The following is a 22,224-nucleotide window of genomic DNA, read 5'->3' as shown; positions in this document are numbered from 1 at the left end:
TTTTGCATGGAAGTTACTCACTCATGTGTGCATTCATGCAGGGCCTGCTACCTGGCAGGTACTGTTCGAGATGCTGGCACTATTACAAATAATATAACCTCTGTACCTTAAGGAACTTTGCAGTTTGGTGGAGGTCAGGGATAAACACAAGTAACTGCAAGAAAAGGACAAAGTATTGTAGCACCATATCGGTGTAGGAAGACCCCATTTGTATTCTAGGGGGAGATGAAGGGTATAAAGGAGTAAAGGTAGGGAATGGAAGAATTGGAGGAAGAGGCATGATCTGACTTTTAGCTCCTTTTGGGGGGCTATGACTGGCATATAACATGAAAATTTGAGGTTTACAACACACTGATAAAATTTACACTACCACAGTATGATTGCCACTGTGGCACTTGCTAATACCTCTATCATGTCACATAATTATCTTCTCCAGTGGTGGGAACAATTAAGATCTAGTCTTTTAGCAAGTTTAATGTTTATAAAATAGTTTTATTGTGTATAACCACTGTACTACAGTTTATTAGATCTCCATGATTTTTATCTGCTAGTTACAAGTAAGTATATACCCTTAAACAAAATCACTCCCAATTCCTTCAGGCCCCAGGCCCTAGCAACCACCATTCTACTGTGCTTTTTGCATTCATTTTCTTTTAGATTCCACATATAAGAGATATCCTACATTGTCTGTCTCCGTCTGACCTATCTCACTTAGATTAATGACCTAAGATCAACCCATGTTGCCACACAAAGCAGGATTTATTTTTTTCTCATGGCTGAATAGCATTCCATTGTGTATGTATACCACATTTTCCTTATCCATTCATCCATTGGACACTTAATATTGTTTCCATAATATTGCCTATTGTAAATAATACTGGAAGGAACAGAAGGGTGCAGGTATCTTTTGGGGATAGTGATTTCATTTCCTTTAAATAAATAAAGTGAAATTTCTATATTATGATAGTGCTATCTTTAATTTTTTGAGGAAACTCCATATCCCACCAACAGTACACAAGGCTTTCCTTTTCTCCACATCCTCATCAACACTTCTTTTTGATGATAGCACCTCACATCTGTTTATTATGAGTATCTTATTTTGATTTTCCTGATGATTAGTGATATTGAGCACCTCTTCATGTACCTGTTGGCCATTGGATATTGTGTCTGTGTATTTAGACACAATGTCTCAGTTGTTCCTCTGCCCATTTTTTAATCAGATTTCTTTAACTGAATTGTAGGAGTTCTTTATAAATTTTAGATATTAACTCCTATCTAATACATAGTTTGCAAATATTTTTTTTACCATTCCATAGTTCTCTTTTCATTTTATTGTTTCTTTTACAGTGTAGGAGATTTTAAGTTTGATATAGTCCCACTTACTGCATTTTGTGGAGTTTTCTTGTGTTTTTGTTTTGTTTTGTACTTTTGGTGTCACACAAAATATCACGTCAAGACTGATGTCAGAGAGGTTCTTACCTGTGTTTTTTTCCTAGGAGTTTTACAGTTTCAGGTCTTATATTTAAGTCTTTTAAGTCCCCCTTGAGGCAATTCTTGTGAGTTGTATAAGATAAGGCTCCTTTTTTTTTTTTTTTTTTTTTTTTTTTTTTTCTACATGTGGTTATACAGTTTTCCCAGCATCATTTCTTGAAGAGATTATCCTTTCCTCACTGGGTATTCCTGATCCCTTTACCAAGCAAGTACTTGTTGACCTTATATGCAGGGATTTAATTCTGGGCTCTTTATTTTGTTCTGTGGGTCCATATGTCTTGTCTATCCTATGCCAGTACCAAGCTATTATAATTACCATAGCGTCATAAGATAGTTTGAAATTAGGAAGTGTGATAGCTCTAATTTTGTTTTTTTCTTCATGATTGTTTTATCTATTTGGAGTCTTCTGTGGTTCCAGACAAATTCAAGATAGTTTTTTCTATTTCTGTGAAAAATTACATTGGATTGGGATAGGGATTTCACTGAATCTATAGATTGCTTTGGGTAGCATGAATATTTTAACAATATTATCTCTTGCATCTGTGAACACAAGATATCTTTCCATTTGTTTATGTTGTCTTCAATTTCTTTTAGCAAAGTCATATACAGATCTTTTACTTCTCAGCTTATTCCTCTGTATTTATTACTGTTTTTGATGCTTTTGTGAATGAGATAGATTTTATTTTCCTTTTCAGATGTGTGTTAGTATATAGAATACACCTGATTTCCATGGATTGGTTTTAATTTGTGCAACTTTACTGAATTCACTGATTAGATCCAATACTTTGAGTCTTTAGGGTTTTCAATATATAAGGTCCTATCATCTGCAAGTAATGACTTATTCCTCTCCTATTTGGATACTTTGTCTTGCCTGATTACTCTACGTAGGACTTATACCAATTATATTGAATAAGAGTGGTAAGGTGAGCATACTTGTCTTATTCCTGATCTTAGAGGAAAAATTTTCAATTTTTCCCTGACTATAATGTTAGTTGTGGGTTTGTTGTATTTTAACTTTATTATCATTAGGTATGTTTTTTCTATATCATACGTGTTGAGGGTTTTATCATGAAAGGATGTATTTTTTCAAATGTCTTTCCTGTGTCCGTTGAGTTGATCCTGTTTTTTATCTTTCATTTTATTAATGTGATATATCTCATTGATTTAAGTATGAGCAATTTTTGATTCCCAGGGATAAATCCCATTTAGTCATGGTATATAATTCCTTTAATGAGTTCCTGAATTCAGTTTGTTAATATTGAAAATATTTGCCTCTCTGTTCATAGAGTCTATAGTTTTCCATCCGTGTAGCATCATTATCTGGCTTTGGCATCAGGGTAATGCTGGCCTCATAAAATGGCTTCATTAATTCTTCTTTAAATATTTGGTAGAATTGCCCAAATTCTAATTGCCCAAATTCTAGGTAAGACATCTGGTCATGGTTTTCCATTGTCAGGAAGTTTTTGATAGTGATTCAGTCACCTTACTTGCTACTGTTCAGACTTCCTATTTCTGTATTTCTAGGAAATTATCCATTTCTTCCAGGTTATCTAATTTGTTGGCATATAATTATTCATGGTAGTCTTTTATGATCCTATTTATTTTGGTAGTGTCTGTAATTTCTTTTTATTTGAGTCTTCAGTCCCATATTCTCAGTCTTCCTTTAAGAGTTGTAAATTTTGCTAATCTTTCAAAAAAAAAAAAAAACAGCTTTTAGTTTCATTAGTCTTTTATATAGCTTTTCTGGTTTCCTTTTTTTTTTTTTTTTTTTGGCTTTTTTTTTATTTTTTTTTTTTTGGTTTCCATTTACTTTTACAATGATCTTTATTACTTCCTTCCTTCTTCTAACTCTGGGCTTAGTTTGTTCTTTTTTTAGTTCCTTGAGGTGTAAAGTTAGGCTGTTTATTTCAGGTCTTTCTCATTTCTTAATATGTGCTTTCATCACTATAAACTTCTGTCTCAAATTAGTTTTGCAGCATCCCATTGGTTTTGGTATGTTGTGTTTCCATTTTCATTTATTTTGAGATACTCTTTGTTTCTTTTCTTTTAATTAGGTATAACTGACATGTAACATTATATTAGTTTCAGGTTTAAAATGTAAATATTTTATATTTATATATATTGTGGAATAATCACAATAAAGCTAGTGAACATCAGCTACGTGTAATTATAAAGTTTTCTCATGATAAAAACTTTTAAGATTTCCTCTCTTAGCAACTTTCAAATGTGCAGTTTGAAACTATTAGGAACTGTAGTCACCATGCTGCATATTACATTCCCATGACTAACATTTTTTATAACTGGGAATTTGTACATTTTGAATACTTTTGAAATATTTTGAATACATGTGAATGTCTCAACCTCCCACCCCCCTGCCTTTGTAGCTGTTAGCTTGATTTGTTTGTTCCACATTTAAATGAGATCATATAGCATTTCTCTTTTACTATCTGACATATTTCACATAGCATAAATTCCTCAAGGCTTATTGAGAACCTCAAGGTTCTCAGAAATGGCAAGATTTTATTCTTCATTCTTTATTATAGCTGAATAATATTCCGTGTGTGTGTGTCTGTGTGTCTGTGTGTGTGTGTGTGAGAAAGAAAGAGAGAATATATACATACATACTGCTACATCTTTACCCATTCATCCTTCACTGGACATTTAGGTTCTGTTGTCTTGGCTATTGTAATTAATAGAGTTTAGTAATATTTTTTGATAATTTTTACATCTATGTTCATCATGAATATTGGCTTATAATTTTCTTTTCTTGTGGCATCCTTGTTTGGTTTAAGTATCAGGGTAATGCTAGCTTTGTAAAAACAGTTTAGAAGAGTTTGCTCTTTTCTCCTTTTCTATTTTTTGGAAGAGTGTGGATTGTTATTAATTCTTTGAATATTTGATAGAATTCACAAATGAAGCATTCTGTCCTGGACTTTTGCTTATTGGAAGTTTTCGGTTACTGACTCAATCTCCTTACCAGTAATTGGTTTGTTCAGATTTTCTTTTTCTTCCTGATGCAGACTCAGAAGGTAGCATGTTTCTAGCAACTTATATATTTCTTCAAGGTTGTTCAGTTTATCAGCATATAATTGTTCATTGTAGTCTTTATGATCCTTTGTATTTCTGTGGTTAATTTGTAACATACCTTTCATTTCTGATTTTTTTTTTTCTGAGTTTTCTTGGTGAGTCTAGTGAAAGGTTTGTCAATTTCGTTTGTATTTTCAAAGAAACAGCTCTTCGTTTCTTTTCCATTGTCATTTAGTCTCCTATAAAGAACTCCAAACTTTTTAATTAATATATATATTTATATATATAGCTTCAGATTTGTTATCTCCTTCCTTCTACTAACTTTGGGCTCTATCTTTTTTTCCTGTTCCTTGACCCATAAAGTTAGTTGTTTACTTGAGATTTTTTCTTATTTCTGGACGTAGGCATTTATTGCTAAGAATTCCCCCTCTTAAGTTTTTGTATTTTTTTAGGTCTATTTTCATTGTCTCAAGGAATTTTTAAATTTCCTTTAATTTCTTCTTTGATATATTGGTTGTTCAGTATCATGTTATTTAATCCCCACTTGTTTGTGAATTTCCCAGTTTTCTTATAATTGTTTTCTGGTTTCATCAGACATCTTTTCTGACCATGTAGTATATGATTTCAATCTTATTAAATTAAATTTGGAGTTTATTTGTTTTGTGTGTATGTGTGTGTGTGTGTGTGTGTGTGTGTGTGTGTGTGTGTTATGAGAGAGAGAGAGAGAGAGAGAGAGAGAGAGGCAGAGATAGGGGCAGACTCCCTGTGAGGAGCCTGATGTGGGACTTGATCCTAGGACCCTGAGATCATGACCTGACCCAAAGGCAGACAACTCTCAACCACTAAGCCAACCAGGTGCCCTCTTATGAAATTTGTTAAGACTTGTTTTATAGCCTAACATCTAATCTATCCTGGAGAATGACTATGCACTTTAAGAAGGTGCAATCTGTTGCTTTGAATGAAATTTTCTGTAAATATCTGTTAAGTTTATCTGTTCTGACATGTTAAGGCCTATAATTCCTTTTACTAATTGATTTTTCCATTGATGTAAGTGGGTATTAAAATTCCTTACTGTTATTGAATTGCTTTTTCTCCCTTCAGATGTTTTAACATTTGCTTTATATATTTAGGTGCTCCTGTGGCTGAATGCATAAATATCTACAAATGCTTTTCTTCTAATTGAATTGATCCTTTTATCATTATGTAATCCCCCTTTTAATCTCTTATGATAGTCTTTGTTTTAAAAAACCTTATTTTGTGGGTATACATATAGTGAATCCAGATTTCCTTTTGGTTTCCATTTGCACGGAATATCTTTTCCCATCCCTTCACTTTCAGACTGCATATTCTTATATCTGAGTACTCTTATAGGTACCACATAGAATCTTTTTTTTTTTTTTATTTTTAACCCATTTGCCCTATCTTTTGATCAGAGAATTTAGTCCGTTTACATTTAAAGTAATTTGATAGTTATGCACTTCTTGCTGTTTTGTTAGTGGTTTTCTTTCCATTCCTCTGTTTCTTTTGTCTTCTTTTACTTCCTTTTGTGGTTTGATGGCTTGCTAGTGGTGTTTCTAGATTCTTTTCTCATTATTTTGTATATGCTTATCTACTATAGGTTTTTGCTTTGTGTTTACCATGAGGCTCACATATAACAATGTATAACAATCTGTTTTAAGCTGATGAGTTTGAATGCATTCTAAAACTCTGCAGTTTTACTCTCTTCACATCCTGTTTTACGTTTTTGACATCACATTTTATATTTTTTATTGTGTGTATCTTTTAATTATTGTAGTCATTTTTATTCTTTATTTTTTAACTTTCATGCTAGCTTTATGATTAATTCACTACCCTCAATATATATTTATTTTTACCAGTGAAATTTATACTTTCACAAGTTGTTACTATTTAGCACACTTTTTTTCCTACTTAAAACAGTCCCTTTAACATTTCTTGTAAGGCAGGTTTGTGGTGATAAACTCCTTTGGCTTTTGCTTGTCTGGAAAGCTCTTTATCTCTCCAGTTCTGAATGATAACTTTGCTAGGTGGAGTGTTCTTAGTTGTGACACTTTCTTCTCGCCTGCTTCCTTGTATGGTAACAACTATTTTTTTCTCTTAGTCTTCTTAAGATTTTCTCCTTGTTCCTAACTTTTGACATTTTAATTACATTTGAAAACATTTGGTAATGTCTAACTGTGAATCTTTCTGGGTTCATCTTTCTAGGAATTCTCTGAGCTTCCTGGATCTGGAGGTGTTTTCCTTCCTCAGAGAAATTTCCAGTCATTATTTCTTCAGATAAGTTTTCTGCCCCTTTCTCTCTGTTTTCCTTCTGGGAGTCCTATCATGCAAATGTTAGTTTGCTTGATTTTATCCTGTAAGTCCCTTAATCGAGCTTCACTGTTTTTCCATTCTATCTATCTATCTATCTATCTATCTATCTATCTATCTATCTATCTATCATCTATCTATCTATCGCTACTCTGATTGAGGAGTTTCTTTGTCCTGTGTTTGAGCCTTTCCTCTGTTTATGGTATTGAACCCCTCTTGTATTTTTTCCAGTTCAGCTATTTTATTCTTTAGCACTGACTTCTGCTTGGTTATTTCTTATGTTCCCTATCCCTTTGTCAAGTTCTCACTTTTTAACATTCAACCCTGCCCTAGCTTCTGATTGTCTCTCAATTCTTTGTGTTTGTTCAAGCATCTTCTTATTTCTAGTAGATCCTTGTAGTTGAGGTGTTCCAGTACCAGTTAGCAACCCAGAGTGGGGGAGGGCCTCAGTCAGCATCTAGATTCAGGCTGATTAGATGCCAGACCCTTAGGCAGTAGCTTTTAAACAATGCAAATATATATAGTCCAGTGGGACCACAAACATAAGACCCACTGGCCCTCAGAGCCAGGTGATCTAGAGGCATTGTCTGAGTGGTAGTTGTGATAATTAGGGCTCTAAGCAAATTTATAAGCTCCTTTCTTGAAGATTCCATAAGCTATAATGAGGCAGAAGGAGAGCACAAAGATAGCATTCCCTGGCCTACATTCCCTGAGAGCACTTCTGTAGGCTCTAGCTGGGTGCCAAACCTGAGGCCTGTCCCTAGGGCTGAAGCTCCAGGACAAGCAAGTCACCATTTTTAACAGAATGGGGATGTGTTTCAGTCTGCTGTGTGGTACCCCAAGAACTGTCTGATTATTACAGTTCTGGGGGACTCAGGAACTCAAGCTCAATTGCTACCAGAGCCAGGTAATGAAGGGTTATCCTCTGGGTTGTAGCCACAAAAATCAGGGCACTAGACACAAGTAAGACCTCCCTCCTAAGAGATGCTGATACTTTGGAGTACAAAAGAGGGAGAATGATAGATAATACCTGCCCTCTCAGGGCTCAGGGAAAGGTTTACAGTCAGCCCTTAAATGTGTGTTTAATTAGAAGCCTGCTTCTCAGATTGTAGCTATGATGATAAACTAATAGGCCTCTTTCACAAAAAGACTGAGCTCCTAGTTCTCTACCTCTTGCTGTGCCCTGGGGGTGATAGCTGTTTAAGAACTCTTTCTCTGTTGGTTATAATCCTGTGGGATTTATGAGCATTGTCTCCACTGGCCTCCAGCGCCAGTTGATGTAGAGGTATCCCCCAGAAGCAGTTGTAAAAACCAAGGCACCAGCCAAGAATAGAAGTTCCTCTCTTAAGGGCAAGCTTGAGCAAGGCAGATGGAGAGTGTAAACATTGCATCAACTGGCCTCTGTGTACTGAACTCAATTCTGTGGATGTCTGTAAATGTGCCAAACCAAGAACCTCAGATCAAACCCTCAGGTCAGAGCTCTTGGACTAGCAAACGGGCCTCTTTCTCAGACTGGGAGTGAGATTCGGTCTGCTATCTGTACTCTGCCCTGGAAGTCTTGGTCTGCCAAACTGCCTCTTTGATTGTTACAGTCCTGTGGGGCCCACAAAAACAAGCTGCTCATTCTCTAGAGCCAGGTGATCAAGGGGTGTTTCTGGGTGGCAACTGCAAAACTGGAGCACCAGACATAAAAACCAGGATCCTGGGCATGGATAAAAGCTCTCCTCCAGAAGATAGTAGTACTCTAGAGCACAACCAAGAGAGATCAGGAAGATGGCACTCACCAGAGTAGACACCTGCCCTTCAGACCACTGCTTTATTTGAAGGATTCGTTTGCTAATGTTAAAGTCAGGGCACCTGCCAAGGACTCCTTCCGTACTGGGCCCTGGGACAAGTGAATCTGCACACGAGTCTTTGAAGAGCCATTTTTCAGTTTACTGTATCCCCATTAATCTGGTAGGTGTAAACTCTGGTTTTCAAAGCCAGGTGTTTGGGAGTCTCATCTCTCAGGTGCCAGTCTTAAACGTTACGATGCCCCATGTGGGATCAAACACTTTGCTTCTCAGGGAGAGGCTCCAACTTTTAAAACCCTATCTGATTATGGGTCGGGGGTGGGGGTTTATGGTGAGATTGTGCCTCCACCTTTCCTGCCCACTTTGATGTGGTTTTGCCCTTGCATACCACATGCGAAGAGGTCACTGTACCAGGTTTTAGGGTTTTTTTTTCCAGAGGAAATTGTTCTGTAGATAACTATAGACTCAGTGTGTCCATGTGAGATGAGTTATAGGCTCTTCCTAGGTCCCTATCTTGAATTGGAACTGTTTTTTTTTTCTTTTCCTACTAGAGTTATTATTCAACAAAATTATAAAGTAAAACTACAAAGAAACAAAAGTATTTGACACAGAGACACAATTTTTTAAAGGCGAAAATTAGCAGTAATTAGTGTAAGTACAATAAATTATATCTGTTGATATTTTGGGGGAAAGTAAAACCAGAAGCAACACTAAAATATAGCATCATTGCCCAGCCAATGAAAATATTCCCATAAAATATTAATGATTTTTCACTTGAACACTTAATTTTTCAGTCCTCTTTGAATTTATATGCTGATATTTGATGTTCTATTGCAGTTTCCACTTGCATGGAGTATTTTTTCCCATCCCTTCAAGTCTTATACACATCCTTGAAGCTGAAGTACATCTCTTATTGGCACCCAATGATTGGGTCATATTTTTTGTCCAGCCAACCAGGGTGCCTTTTGATTAGTGAGTTCAATCCACTTCCATGTAGAGTAATGATTAATATGTAGAGACTTACTGATGCTATTTTAATTGGTTCCTGGTTTTGTATTTCAGTTTTTCCTTTTTCCCTCTCTTTCTAGGTAGAAACCTTTGTAAATTGGTTATTTACCATGGTGGTATGCTCTGTTTTCCCCTTCTTTGTTGATCGGCTGTGGGTTTTTAGTCTTGTATGTACCATGGGGCTAACATAAATTATCTTAGAGATGAAACCATTTCAGGCTGAGAACAACTTATTTCTGATTGCCTAGAAAGTCTCTATATTATATTATTGATGTTACAATGTATGTATACCTTTTTGTTTGAGTTACATTAACAACTTGTAATTTTTCTCACTTTTCCTTTAACTTTTATACCGTAGATGAATAGCTGACACACCATCCTAATTTACAGTTAGTTTTCTAAGTCTGAAAGGTATATTTTTTTACGTTTACCTAGTGTGTTGTGTACTTTTCTGTTTTCATGTGGCTGGTGAGCCTGTCTTTGTTTTAGCTTGAAGAATCCCTTATTTCATTGCTTACAAGGCAAGTCAGGTGGTGGTGAATTTTTTTAGATTTAGTTGGTCTGGAAAAGCTTTTATTTCTTCACATCTGAAGGAAAACTTTGCCAGATAAGTATTGTTGGTTGACAATTTTATATCTTTCAACACTTCAAATATCCTTATATTCTCTATTGGCCTGTAGAGGTTCTACAGAGCAATCTGATAGACTAATGGGAATTCCTGTGTAGGTTACTTTTTTTTTTTTTTTTTTTTTAACCTGAATGCCTTTATGATTCTTTAATACTGATTTGTGAGAATTTATGTCTTATACAAGGTCATTTTGTTTAGAGATAAAAGGATAATCTATTAGTTCAGTAGGCAAGCCTTTTCTCAGGTTTAGGAAATCCTCTGCTGTTTGTTTTGTTTTGTTTTTATTCTGATATTTGTCTTTTTTTAAGGATAATCAGCACTCATTAGGCTTTCTTCACTTTTTTTTTTTTTAACTCTAAGTTCCCTCTTCTGTGTTATGTCAAAATTCTTACCCTCCATGTCAGTTATTCTTTCTTCCTTGTGGTCTGCCTCATATATATGTTCTCTGTTACATTCTTGATCTCATTTACTGGATTTTCAGATCCAGAATTTGTTTGGTAAAGAACTCATTTTGTTTGTGTTTTTTTTTTTAAGACTTTATTTATTTATTCATGAGAGACACAGAGAGAGAGAGAGAGAGGGGCAGAGACACAGGCAGAGGGAGAAGCAGGCTCCATGCAGGGAGCTTGACGTGGGACTCGATCCCGGGTCTCCAAGATCAGGCCCTGGGCTGAAGGCAGCACTAAACCGCTGAACCACCTGGGCTGCCCTTATTTGTGTTTTTGATTCCTAACTTAATTGAATTGTCTTTCTGAATTTTCTTATAAATTGTTGAGTTTCTTTATTACAACTATTTAAAATTCTTTATCAGTTAAACTATTCTGTGCCAGTGAGCTTGATTGCTGAAGATTATAATTTTCTTTTAGTGGTGCCATATTTCCTTGATTTTTCATAACCTTTGTAGAAATTCATTAGTACTTTCACATTTGAAGTAGTACATACCTCTTTAATTCTTCTTATTGTCTTCAGCAGATGGGGTGTTATGTTCTATAGTACTGCTGTTGTCATCTTTTTCCTCTGTGTTTATGAAGATGCACCTGTTCCAGTTTTGTACCTTCTTTGTGGCAGTTTTTTAAAGCTTATATGTCTTACCTGGTTCTTATCATGTACCAGGCCAAAAATCTTTTTGTTTGTTTGTTTGTTTGTTTGTTTTCTAGAAGTAATGCTATAGCTCAAGTTTGTGGTTTATTTTTTTTTTTCCCCACAACCAGATCACCCTCTAGATTAAAACTTTTTTTTTCTTTTTTTTTAATTTATTTTTTATTGGTGTTCAATTTACTAACATACAGAATAACCCCCAGTGCCGTCACCCATTCACTCCCACCCCCCGCCCTCCTCCCCTTCTACCACCCCTAGTTCGTTTCTCAGAGTTAGCAGTCTTTACGTTCTGTCTCCCTTTCTGATATTTCCCACACATTTCTTCTCCTTTCCCTTATATTCCCTTTCACTATTATTTATATTCCCCAAATGAATGAGAACATATAATGTTTGTCCTTCTCCGACTGACTTACATCACTCAGCATAATACCCTCCAGTTCCATCCACGTTGAAGCAAATGGTGGGTATTTGTCATTTCTAATAGCTGAGTAATATTCCATTGTATACATAAACCACATCTTCTTTATCCATTCATCTTTCATTGGACACCGAGGCTCCTTCCACAGTTTGGCTATCGTGGCCATTGCTGCTATAAACATCAGGGTGCAGGTGTCCCGGCATTTCATTGCATTTGTATCTTTGGGGTAAATCCCCAACAGTGCAATTGCTGGGTCATAGGGCAGGTATATTTTTAACTCTTTGAGGAACCTCCACACAGTTTTCCAGAGTGGCTGCACCAGTTCACATTCCCACCAACAGTGTAAGAGGGTTCCCTTTTCTCCGCATCCCCTCCAACATTTGTTGTTTCCTGCCTTGTTAATTTGCCCCATTCTCCCTGGTGTGAGGTGGTATCTCATTGTGGTTTTGATTTGTATTTCCCTGATGGCAAGTGATGCAGAGCATTTTCTCATATGCATGTTGGCCATGTCTATGTCTTCCTCTGTGAGATTTCTCTTCATGTCTTTTGCCCATTTCATGATTGGATTGTTTGTTTCTTTGGTGTTGAGTTTAATAAGTTCTTTATAGATCTTGGAAACTAGCCCTTTATCTGATACGTCATTTGCAAATATCTTTTCCCATTCTGTAGGTTGTCTTTTAGTTTTGTTGACTGTATCCTTTGCTGTGCAAAAGCTTCTTATCTTTTTTTTTTTTAAAAAAAAGCTTCTTATCTTGATGAAGTCCCAATAGTTCATTTTTGCTTTTGTTTCTTTTGCCTTCGTGGATGTATCTTGCAAGAAGTTACTGTGGCCGAGTTCAAAAAGGGTGTTGCCTGTGTTCTTCTCTAGGATTTTGATGGAATCTTGTCTCACATTTAGATCTTTCATCCATTTTGAGTTTATCTTTGTGTATGGTGCAAGAGAGTGGTCTAGTTTCATTCTTCTGCATGTGGATGTCCAATTTTCCCAGGTGTTCCCGAGGGTGCCGAAAGGGACAGAGGGCCAGAATATGTATTTGAACAAATTCTAGCTGAAAACTTTCAAGTTTGTGGTTTCTGAGCCCGCTCTCTTATCTCCTGGAGACTGCTCTTACAGTGGCACATGGGATCCTGCATAAGGAATAACAGAGCATGAGGAGAGAGATGTGGCTTTAGCATCCGGTGCATTCACACCCAGTAGGATGATCCCAGCAGTAGTATTCCCTGCTAAGCACAATCCCTTTTACTCCATTTGAAATTCTTATCTGCTGCTTTCCCAATATCCTCCCAACCCCCAGTTATAGATCTACCAACTCCAGTGCTGAGGGAGAGAATGGATTTCTCCAGTTGCCATAACTAGGCACTCACTGCTTTTCTCTTTTCCCTGCAGGAGAGGTCACCACCACTAGATAAATTAGCACTCTTCATTGTTTCCTGGCAACCACCCCACTGCCCAGTGAAAGTTTCTCTTACTATCTCTCAGGCAAACTCCTCTATTTTCTCCCCTTTACAGTGGTGTGCCAGAGTCTCCCTTAGAAAAGGCTAAACTCGGGATCCCTGGGTGGCTCAGCGGTTTAGCGCCTGCCTTTAGCCCAGGGCGTGATCCTGGAGACCCGGGATCGAATCCCACGTCGGGTTCCCAGTGCATGGGGCCTGCTTCTCCCTCTGCCTATGTCTCTGCCTGTCTCTCTCTCTCTCTCTCTCTCTCTCTCTGTGACTATCATAAATAAATAAAAATTTTAAAAAAAGAACAAAAAAAAAAGGCTAAACTCTGGCAAGTTCTCTTTCTGATGCTATTCCCTCTACACTTACCTGATTTTTGTCCTGTAGGGGCAAGAGGGGTCTAGGAAGTTTGGCTGGCTCCTGTGGTTCCCATCCCATACAGAGGACCCTTACTGGTTGGACTGGTGGTTGAGACTCCTGCCAGATTCCTTACAGTATAAGATAATAGGGCTAAAAACACCCACAAGAGTCCTTTTGTTCATGTATGAATGTCTAATCCTTTGATTTTGGTGGGAGGATAAATAGGAACATTTTATGGCAAGCATGTTGCTTGACCCCACTCTCCAGAATCATCAGATGTTCACTTTAGAAAGTTCACTTTGGCTGCAGGGTGAGGAAGAGCTAAAAAGGTCAAAAGTGTAGAAACATGAAATGAGGGCATATTTATGACTGTTATTTCCTAATCTAAAGCTAACGCAAACATTTGATTTTATATAGAGAATATTTTGTCATTTATAAGGTTACTTTAGTATTGGTCTAATTGGTTTTTCCCAATGAAAGAGGACTAGTAACTAGATCACATCATAATTTTATTATAATAAGTTTGAACTATATGAGGGAAAATGAAAATATTGTATTTCAATAACAGCTTTTTTTGATCTGTAATTTGCAAAAGAAGGTAAGGATGCCATGGTACTATTTGCTTAAATATAGTACCCTTTATATATAAAATGGAAGCTTAGAAAATACATTCCATCTAAAGGGAGAATTACCCGAGGTAACATTAGATAAGAACACGAAAATACCTATACCCTTGCCAATCTGCTTCACTTGAAGTTAAAAAGCAAATACCAGAGCTACTGAAAACCATGACTGTCCTAGCAATGCTTCCGATACACAGAATTTTTTTTAACCTTCGTTACTGATAAAACTTCCCTTTTAATAGAAATGGGATTTCAATAATACTAAGAATATTTTCACTAAGTGCTGTCTGACTTTAAAATTCTGTGACAAGTAGTAAAATTCATTTTATTATTCATAGTATTCATATTACTTATTTATTCAATTTACATTAATTGGGTAATTGAAAACAAAAGCATTTTAAAGACTTACTTATTTTAAACAGCATGAGAGGGAGGGGCACAAGGAAAGTGAAACAGAATCCCAAGCAGACTCGGTGCACAGCCGCAGCTGAGGTGGGCCTGAGATCACAATGTAAGCAGAAACCAAGAGTGGGGATGCTTAGCCAATTGTGCCACCATGGTGTCCCGAAAACAAAAGCATTTTATGTTGCACTAGCAGAGAAGTTTTTAATTCCATACATGCTTCATAGAGACTAAACCCTAAATCAGAGTAACATCAAGAAGTTTTTTAGATTGTCATAAAGATGTTCAATGGCTACTGGTCAAAATTTGATTTACAGATCTAAGTGACAATCTACGCTACTAGTTAGAAGTTTCATACAAAATAGTTTTACTAGCCATAACCAATTTTTCTTGATTTATATATAACTAATGTTTTTTAGTTTAAAGAATGAATCTTCTGTGCACAGTATTTAAAAAAATACTTTTGATTACTGCTTTCTACAATTATGGTAGACATCTATAAACCATAATAAGCATTCATAGTACTAGTGGGTGTTATTTTTCCGGTTATTTTATGACAAATTCTTTGAGTAATAGTACACATTAAATGTAGATTATTTAAATGTTGATTACATTAATTGTAAATGTTTTAATGATAGAGGACTTTGTCATTTTAAGATATTTGCTAATGGGGTGCCTGCTTGGCTCATTGACTCTTGATTTTGGCTCAGATCATGATCTCAGGATGGTAGGAACTAGCTCCTAGGCAGCCTCTGAGTCCAGTGGGGAGTCTGCTTGAGATGCTCTCCCTCCTCCCACTGGTATACACTTACTCTCATATCTTAAAAAAAAAAAAAAAAAGAGTTGCTATTAATTCCATTTAAATGTAAACTTTATTGGTCACACCTGGGAATAGAATCCAGATTTTTCTGTACCATATTCTTTTTAAAGAAACTTCTCTGGATGTAGAGTATATCCCTATTTATTCTTTATAAGAAATAAACATATAGGAAGAAGTATTGCATAGTAGTCAAACATTTGAGTTCTGAATTCAGATTGCCCACTTTGCCTCCAACCATCTAACTCATTTAGTACCTCCCTTCACATAGTTCCCTAAAGTAGTTAAAAAGTAGACTCTTGAGCATATTATTTCACAGTAACAAAATTGACTAAGGGCTTTTTCTGCTAGAATTCTATTAATAACATTTATGTTCAATAAGTATTTATCTTAAAGCTATTAAATCACTTTATTAAAAATATATACTTTCACTTTTAACATTATAGATAATTTTTTCTCTAATCGATTTTTTGGTTTTGTTTTGTTTTAGGTCACTTTTCACATTGAACCATATAGCAATCGAGATGATCAAAACATGTACAAAAATGTCAAATATATTATAGACAAGTGAGTTTCTTTGTTTACATTACTGTTTTATGATCCAATGATAATGTACAGTTATAAGAGTACATTTAAATTATATTTGAGTTTGAAGACTTATGGTCTGATATACTAAATTTTATAATAAATAATCATTTTGAGGAACATTTCTGAAATTCCTTATGATTCACTTTTTGTATAGATTCTATTTACTGATTTTGTGTTTATTAAGCTTTATTTATGATTTGTTGGCTGATACTTTAAATTGGTATTCCATAAATCACTAATATAGAGTTTTGCCTTTTCAAAAGAAGGTTCAAATTATAAAATGTGAACTGCTTTTATGTCTGTGGGCCCACATCCATTATTTTCATTTATAATTAGTCTGATTACAAGAAAAAAAATTCTACAGCTTCATTGCGTTCAAGGATTTTTACTGATAGGAACCTGTGACAGATACTGTACTCTTAAAAGGAAACCTACCAGCAACAGTGAGACATTTATCACTGGTAGAAAAAAAGCAGTTGACATATTCATATAGAAAATGGGCTTTTTAGAGTATTGGTCATCATTTGTAAACTTCAATATAAGATAATTAATTTCTTGTTAGGTAATGTCTTGATGTATCCAGTGTCTCATTTTTCCAATCTGCAAAATTTGAAAATGCATTCTTAATGATTACCCTTAATATAACTGATCCCCCAAAGAAAGTGAATAGCGTGTTTTAACTATTTTCAATATAGAAACAGTTATTGTCTGTGGAAAATGAGTTGCAGATATTCACTTCACTTTTACATATTTTTGTATTCTAGATATGGAAATCATCCAGCCTTTTATAGGTACAAGACTAGGACCGGCAATGCTCTTCCTATGTTTTATATCTATGATTCTTATATCACAAAGCCTGAAAAATGGGCCAATTTGTTAACCCCCACAGGGTCTCAGAGCATCCGCAATTCTCCTTACGATGGACTGTTTATTGCACTTCTAGTAGAGAGCAAACACAGATACGATATTCTTGAAGGTGGTTTTGATGGAATTTACACATATTTTGCCACAAATGGCTTTACTTATGGCTCATCATATGAGAATTGGGCAAGGCTAAGATTTTTTTGTGATCAGTTCAACCTCCTGTTTATCCCAAGTGTGGGCCCAGGATATATAGATACCAGCATCCGTCCATGGAACGCTCAGAACACTCGGAACCGAATCAACGGGAAGTACTATGAAACTGCTCTGGATGCTGCACTCCATGCCCATCCCAGTATAATTTCTATCACCTCTTTTAATGAGTGGCATGAAGGAACTCAGATTGAAAAAGCTATTCCCAAAAGAACCAGTAATACAGTATACCTGGATTACCGGCCTCATAAACCAAGTCTTTATCTAGAACTAACTCGCAAGTGGTCTGAGAAATATAGTAAGGAAAGAGCAGGTTATACAGTTGATCAGAAGCTGCCTCTTTCCTAATGCAGAAATAATTATAGAAATCACCTAATTTCAATAAACACCTTTTGTGTTATTTGGCAGTTATCCCATCAGTATATATGTAATAAAAAGAATTTGTAATTTTTTAAAAAATGCTAACTAATATCATCATTGTCACCCTTCACAATTCTGCACGAAAAAAATCTGAGAGAAAAGTTGTGCAAATAATGTTATTTGACATTATTACATAGAGAATGCACAGTTAAATCCTGATTGTATTCTGGGCCCAACGAGAGAGAATGTGTATATTTGATATGTCTAGTGAAGAAATAAGATCTACAAGATAGTGTATATTTCATTAGTTTTTTTTTTTCCAAAGATTCATTCATCCAGAGTCTGTTCACTAATACAGTACAGTCTCCAATAAGAATTCTTAAGGAAAATAAAATCTTAACTTAAGCCTTACTGTGAATCGTATTGTGTTAGGAAGGCCTGCTTTCTGCAGCACAATATGCATCATTCTTTGAAGATTTTTTGATAGCATAGCATGCTAGGTATTTTGCATGTCTACTGTGTCTGCTTTAAAAGCTATGAAAAATTCTGTCATAGAAGTTAATGATTGCTTCTCTGTTAAGAAAACCTAGTTGGTTTATAGTTATTATGAAGATAGAATGACCAAAATACAAGTTTTTGGATACCTGTCAATCTTTGCCTTGTCATTCATGTTTTTAATTTAATGTTAATCAGAGACCAACTGTTAGTATCAATCTTTTTCTTTCTTACCAACCATTAGCTTTCCTTCTTAATATTTTAAGCTATTTTAACAAAATAGAGAAAAATTACTTTGCATTTTAAGGACATAGAAATGAAAATTCTTTTATATCTTAAATTCATTCCTGAAGTTTGACTTTTAAGTTTAACACTTAGTGATGGGAATAATCTCATTTAAAAGACAAAATATCCCCATGTAAAAACATTATACTTTGACAGTACCTATCATATTCAATATTTGTGATCAGTTGTTAATCATTTATGACAAATTAATCCACCAATATGCTAAAAAATGAATCTCCTTAATAGATTGTTATTCTTCAATTCTTAGAGTTAAATAGAACTATAAAATATATATATACTATGACATGATTATTCCTTAGATATTTAATTTACTAAAGAGAAGCAGTAGGGCGTACTAAACAATAATACATATAAATCTTCAGGTTTTAGAGATACTCATTCAGAAATAAGGTAACAGTAGAATTTATCATAAAATAGCCCATCAGGTGGTGAAATTTACTTTTAATTAGTAATTTTGAAATAAAATATCTTTTATTTGAAAAGAGGCATGATTAATATAAAACTTATTTAAACCTTAAGAATTTGCCATTTCTCAGAGAATGATCAGGCCATGGGAAATGCAAACAATAGTAGTAATCTACTTTCTAGAAGAAATTCTCAGAATAAATCACTATAACAATATAATGAAGCCTCTTCCTAACCTGTGGATTTTTTTTCTTACATCCAGTTAGCCACTATATGTTATCATAGGATAAACTGTAAATATGTCTAACAATAACTTTTACCATATTTTATTAAATTTCAAGAAATAACTACCACAGAGGAATTTTTGTCATTGCTTATACTGCATATCTGAACCTACTGTAACAGAAAAATTTTTGAAATAGTTCTGAAATTATAAAACCAAGGTCTACAAAACCTCAGCACAAATACCACCACTTTCTATCTTGCTCCCCTTGCAAGCCTAGATAATCTAGTACAGCAGTACTCTTTACCTCTGAACTTTGTTGTGCTTCCCAATACATTACTCAAACTAGCCTGTAATGATCAGATTTCAAAGTAAAACAAAACAGATTTGTTCTCAAGGGAAAATGTTTGGAATCTGATCTCATAGTGGTTTAAGAATTTATAATTATATGACTATCCTGTGTCTTTTTGCCTGTTTAATAATTTCATTATTCTTAGGGAGGAATGCTCTCAAAAATCTTCCTCAGGTATTCATTACAGCTGCCTTTATCATTGGACTTATAACACAGTTTGGATCATTATGATCACAAGTAAAAGCAAAGAACTGGTTACCTAATTTAAACTATCTAGATGTGAATTCAATAAACTAAAATAACTGTCAAACAGTGTAATATATGCAATGCATGAATCATAATTCTTTTATGGTTTAATCAATCTGTTTTGACTCTATAGAAAACAGTCTTTTTTTCATTGTTCCATTGAGGATTAATATTGTCAAAAACTGCTGTTATTAATGTTTAAGTTATACATTAACTTTTTTCTGTTTTAAAAGTAATTAAAAGGCTATTTTGTTATATGTAGTAACTAACTTTTCATTTAATAAAAGCATACATGAAATCGTGTATCTTAGATATAAAAATGTGTTCCTTTCTATTTATGAAATATGTTTAATTTCTGATTAACAGATGAAAAGTAATATTCAGCACTCTATATTTTCTCTATTTAAATATGTAACACAAAGTGTGTCTTTAACTATATATACATTTTAAATCTGTGAATTTGTTAAACACTGGGTGTGTTTAACAAATTCATAGAAAAAAATGGGGTTTTTTTGGGGGGTGGGTTGGAGATGTTGTATTTTTTTTATTCTTTGGGCATAATCATATGTTAGCTCTAACAGACCACCAGAGAATCTACCAAGTTTCTAACCCTACACTTTTTCAAACTGATCAGTTACTCAGTTTAAACATGAAGACTGTTCCTGAACTCTACAGTGCCTACAGAAACAGCTCTTGAAAGTCTGCGTCTAAATATTGAATTAAAGTCAAACACTTTTATGTCCCATAGCATAGCAATACTTTATGACCAGCAAAATTTCAGTTATTTTTATAAATATCTACAATTTCAAAATGATAAATGGGCCTAGCCACAAGCAAAACAATTTTTTTTGGCTCAGAACTTCTTTTTAAAAAATGTACTTCAAATTAAATTTTGTACTGACTTTATGTGGATACATAACAAAGTCTAAATGTTATTGTATGCTTCCTGTAAGATCATCATTCTTGAGAATTCAAGTACTACATTGGCTTAATTACTTTATAAAGACTCATTCCAGTCTGATCAAAGAACTTAGAGTAGTGCTGTTAGATTTCATCAATGAAGAGAGGAACATTTTTTCAATGTGGTTTTTGTTGTTACGTAATTTATAGTATCAAAAGAAAAATAACTATATATGGTAACAGATATGAAATTTAGTGAAGTTAAAACAGCACTTTTTACTTTCTTTGTTCTAGATTTCATTTAAAAGCATCTTACTTTGTTTCTCAATTTATATTAAAAAATTAGCCATAAATTTAATCATAAATTATCATAAATCATAAAGAGACTTTCAGAAAATACCCCATGAAATAAATATTTCATGAAATAAGACAATGAGTTTCTATGGTTTGATAATTCTATATACAGAACTCAACTTATGACTATATCATCATGGTTTGTTTTTGACATTTTGAAAGAATTGGTCAGTCTGGCCAAAGATTGTTGTAAACAACATGAAATAAAGGGATAACTACTTAACTATTCAGCCACATTTAAGATGCATTAATTATGTTCATGCATGAAAGTGTTTCAGTGCTTTTTACAAAAGGCCATTATGAAAACAGTACTATATTAATTTGATAATGTCTAATGTGATCTTTACCCTGATTTTGAAACTATCAAATACAAAAGAGAAAAATATTTAGAAGAAATCAATTGTAATAAATGCAATAAAGTTTAGAAATTTATATAGTCACCTAAGAAGAGCGTGCCAGAACATTTGTTATAGTCAAAGTTTGTATTTATTGAATGCTGCCATTCTATGTATTGTTTTTTAATTACTTAGATTCATTAGCCATGTGGCAGGCTATTAAGCCATTAATATTAAAAGAGAGCAATCTAATCTCTGGCTTCTTGTAAAAAGTTAACTGCAAGGCTGCTGAATTCTTATTTGAAAACTTGGTGTTATATTTAATTAAAGTACATTCTTGAAAACTACACTCTTTTTAGCTGTCTTGTAAAAAAAATGTTGAGTGACGATCATTTTATGAATAGTAGCTGAGCTCAAATTCTATTTTTCCTCATGAATATTATGTATTCTTAGCTAAAGACAATATAATCCCCAAATAAAATATTATTTTAATGTTTAATATTTTATTTCATTGTTTTCTTTTTACTTGAGTCACTCCTGTATCAAGTGTAGGTAATGTTTTCTCTTTTTAAAATGTGTACTCGGGCAGCCCGGGTGGCTCAGCGATTTAGCGCCTTCAGCCCAGGGCCTTATCCTGGAGACCCGGGATCGAGTCAGGCTCCCCGCATGGAGCCTGCTTCTCCCTCTGCCTGTGTCTCTGCCTCTCTCTGTATGTCTCTCAATGAATAAATAAATAAAATACTTAAAAATAAAATAAAATAAAATGTGTACTCTATTTGAAGACAGGATTTAAAGTATTGTTTCCATAAAGAAAGTTTAAAAATACATGAACAATGAAAAATGGGATTTTGAAAAAAATATATATACAATGCTAGCATATATGATTGACTACATATTTGGTATCAAGCTTCTGAGTAGTTAATACAAGATATTATATGGCCTTTTTTTTTTTTTTTTTTTTTTTTTTTGCCAGGAAAGAAGCACCTCCTTTCCTCTACAAGGTAAACTTTACCTTGTCGTCACAATTTAAAGTAAAAAAGCATAGGGAATATAGTCAACAGTCCTGTAATAGTGTGGGACAAATGGTAGTTAGATTTATGGTGAGCATAGCAATAATGTATAGAAATGTTGAAACACTATGTTGTACAGCTAA

The 22,224-nt window shown here is 34.4% G+C and overlaps 1 protein-coding gene across 8 annotated transcripts in view; it reads left to right on the top strand.

The window, feature by feature from the left end:
• MANEA (mannosidase endo-alpha) overlaps nt 1-21,570 on the top strand; it is a 74,936-nt gene extending 53,366 nt beyond the window's left edge. For all 8 annotated transcript variants that reach the window (XM_077903048.1, XM_077903042.1, XM_077903047.1 and 5 more), the window contains 2 exons: nt 15,924-16,000; nt 16,786-21,570. In XM_077903048.1, coding sequence (XP_077759174.1) covers nt 15,924-16,000; nt 16,786-17,443 — 735 coding nt within the window. In that variant the 3' untranslated portion in view covers nt 17,444-21,570. The remainder of the gene's footprint in view (nt 1-15,923; nt 16,001-16,785) is intronic.
• Nucleotides 21,571-22,224: the final 654 nt, after the last annotated feature.

The sequence above is a fragment of the Canis aureus genome, chromosome 7, assembly GCF_053574225.1.
Source record: "Canis aureus isolate CA01 chromosome 7, VMU_Caureus_v.1.0, whole genome shotgun sequence".
Classification (NCBI taxonomy): domain Eukaryota; kingdom Metazoa; phylum Chordata; class Mammalia; order Carnivora; family Canidae; genus Canis; species Canis aureus.
The sequence above is the reverse complement of the archived record's forward strand: the minus strand, read 5'-3'. Positions and strand labels throughout refer to the sequence as shown.